At 40.9% G+C, this 3170-nt stretch overlaps 1 protein-coding gene across 1 annotated transcript; it reads left to right on the forward strand.

The window, feature by feature from the left end:
- Positions 1-1376: 1376 nt before the first annotated feature.
- Positions 1377-2828, forward strand: LOC114315939 (protein FAR1-RELATED SEQUENCE 5-like). The gene is made up of 2 exons (XM_082900586.1): positions 1377-2052; positions 2152-2828. Exons 1-2 carry the CDS (start codon positions 1377-1379, stop codon positions 2826-2828), a joined length of 1353 nt encoding a protein of 450 aa, XP_082756712.1.
- The last annotated feature ends 342 nt before the right edge of the window (positions 2829-3170 follow it).

The raw sequence follows: 3170 nt of genomic DNA on the forward strand, positions 1-3170 counted from the left end.
AAATTTTTTTCCCAACTTTTCTTCATTTTTTTCTCCACTCAATTTTCTTTCTCTTGATTTGTCCTAGTTGTGCCTGAGCTCTCTCTATTTCTTAATTAGACTTCTCTATTTCGCTGAATCATCGAACGACCATCGTTGATAGTTCTTCCTCACTGGATTCTTCTTCTCTATACTCTTGTGTCTCTGCAATAGATCCTTGAACTCGTCACTATTTTCTTTGTCTATTTCAACACTATTCATTTTGGTGACATTTCTTTATCTAGTAAATACATTTATCTCAAAACTCTGGCTCTTTCGCATTAATATGTCATACATATACAAATCTTTGGCCGTAGTTATAATTTTATCAATTTGTACATATGTTATAGAACTGTTGGGTTATTTTTTTCAATTAAATTTTTGGGATATTTACCGATAAATCCCATCCAACAGACAGTTGCACCAATTGGTCCCAACGTTGCATCTGTTGTTCTAATTAGTCCTATGGGCATTGCTTCCGACACCCAGTGGGGGTGACCCCCAGTGGCACCCCCAGTGACGTGGCAGCGTGTGGTTGGCTGAAATCCAAAAAAAAAAAAACTGTTTTTGCACCAATCAGGGACGACCCCCAGCACCCCCAGCTGGGGGTTTAAGTCATTTTCCTTAGTCCTATTAGTGGGGAAATATCTTCCCGTTTGATCCTATTTCTCTTATTTGGTAACATTTAGTGGTCAATTATACCCTTCCTTTTCTATCAGGATGTTTTTGGTGGGATTAGTTGTGCATATTTGGCAAGTCAAAAATTGTAGTAGAAGATGTTTCCTCCATTACGTTAGGGTTTTGTGATTGTTGTGACGGGGTGTGTGGGAGGTGCTTTGTGTGCCGGACTGACGGAGAATCGGAATTTCGCTGTCGACATTCTTCGAATTCTAAAGGCATGGTTTGTTTTTGGTGATTGCGTGTTAGGATAGCTATGTTGCATACATATGTCAGTTCAATTGTATGGTGTGCCACACCGAGGTCATTTGTCTGTGTTGGGCACATTCGTATTCAATGTTTTTATTGGGTTCATGTGTTTAAATCAGTGTGTGTGGTGCCACATTGGGGTCATTCATTTTAAATGGGTTGTTTCAGTTTAATGCAAAAAGTACAACAAGCCTTAGTGTACTTACCAATGTTGTGGCACCCAACAAACACCCTGAGCATGCCACGTGGCGAGCCATACTCCAAACCTCTAACACACGGGTTGTGGCAGGTGACCAACACCTATTCCAAAAACATAATACAACACCAAATAACACGGACACACGCGTAATCAACAATCTGGGTCTTTCGCGAATGTGGGCTTTATTCACAAGGATTTGCACAATTATATTCAAGCCGAGCGCAAAATAGAAATGAAGGATGGTGACGCGGAGTGTGCTTTGGCTTACTTATGTGCAAAAGCTGATGCTAACCCTTACTTCTTTTACAAGTATGACAAGGATCAAGAGAACCGGCTTGGCAAATTGTTTTGGGCAGATTCAAGGTCTCGCCTAGACTATGCTGCATTTGGTGACGTGTTGGTCTTTGATACGACTTATAAAACGAATGCATATAACAAACCTTTTGTTATTTTCGTCGGGGTCAATAACCATTTTGAAACCACCATATTTGCATGCAACTTGCTTGTTGATGAGACAATTGCAACATACACATGGGTTTTGCAGAAGTTGTTAGAAACCATGGATAACAAAAGACCGGTGTCAGTGTTGATAGATGGGGATATGGCCATGCGTGAGGCAATACAAAAAGTCTTTCCAAATGCCAAGCATCGTCTATTTAATTGGCATATGCACAGAAATGCCAAGCGAAATGTTCGAGTCGATGGATTTGAAGGACATTTCAAGCATCTCATGGATCTTGATGCGAATGAGGTTGTATTTGAGGAAGCTTGGAGTAAGATGGTCAGAAAATATGGCCTTCAAAATAACAAGTGGGTATCAGACACCTACAACAACAAAGGCATGTGGGCTCAGTCATATTTGTGTGGTCATTTTTTTGCTGGAATGAAGAGCAGTCAGCGTTGTGAGGGTATGCATGCTTTTTTCAATGAGTGCCTCAAATGAAAACTGAAACTATTCGAATTTGTTAGATGTTTTGACATGGCCCTTTATTGATTACGGAACAAAGAAGCAGATGCCGAGGCAAAAACTGACAACAGTGATCCTTGTCTTACCACAACACTTCAGCCTCTAGAGAAACATGCAACAACCATCTTTACCAGACGTTTGTTCTTAATGTTCCGTAATGAAATAATTGAGGAAGCATTGTTGATTTTTGATGGAAGGAAAGAGGAGTTCGATCATCGCATATACAAATTTTCAAAGTACACTGGATTTGGTTCCACATGGGAAGTGTCATACCATCCCGCAACTAGCATAATGAAATGTAGTTGCAAAAAGTTTGAGTTCTTTGGACTTCCTTGCAGCCACATGATTTCTGTGATGAAATGCGAACACATGACTGAAATTCTCCCAAGTTGTGTGATGTATCGTTGGACAAAGCAAGCAAGAAAGGTTGGTGAACAACATTGCCAAGCTCAATTCTCTAGCACTCTCACACAGGAGATGCGTTTTGGGGTACTTTGCTCTTCTTTTACTGAAATGTGTTACTATGCCTCACAAACATCTGAAGGATTTGAAGAGGCTAGGAATGCATTTTTCACTATGACATGTCGGATGAAGCAGCTTTGCATGGCCAAGGGAACTAATGTTGATGAAGGAAAAAGTTCACTGCCGCCATTTGGGGTTGGGGATTCGAAAGTAGTGAACACGAAAGGGGAATACTGGGGGATCCTACATGGCTAAACCTCGAAAGCCAAGGCGATGCCAGTGTTGCAGGTATACATTATATTGTGCTTTGTGTCTTAATTTTGTTATTGTGAGGTAGTGTTGACATTTTTGTTCTCTTTAATGATTGGTGATTTACTTGACAATGTAGGGTCGTCGGCCACACAAGGAGAACTTGCTCCCAAAACGATCATAAAACGGGACAAGTGGGTAGCAATTTGTTTGAGGAATAGGATGATTATGATCCAATTGGTACTCCCACCCCTTTTACACCGAAGCGTCCCAGGAATAATATTAGGCCATGTAAGACCCACCCTGTGAAGAGACGACTTTTTGTCACTAATGTGGATACGTCTCCAG

Source organism: Camellia sinensis, chromosome 13 (assembly GCF_055761805.1).
Source record: "Camellia sinensis isolate YWXY chromosome 13, ASM5576180v1, whole genome shotgun sequence".
Lineage (NCBI taxonomy): Eukaryota > Viridiplantae > Streptophyta > Magnoliopsida > Ericales > Theaceae > Camellia > Camellia sinensis.

What these genes read in the sequence shown, in the direction of transcription:
- LOC114315939 (XM_082900586.1), top strand. Translation starts at nt 1,377, where the DNA reads ATGAAGGATGGTGACGCGGAGTGTGCTTTGGCTTACTTATGTGCAAAA. An exon ending in GAGCAGTCAGCGTTGTGAGG is followed by an intron (nt 2,053 to 2,151) that starts GTATGCATGCTT and finishes TACGGAACAAAG; the next exon opens with AAGCAGATGCCGAGGCAAAA.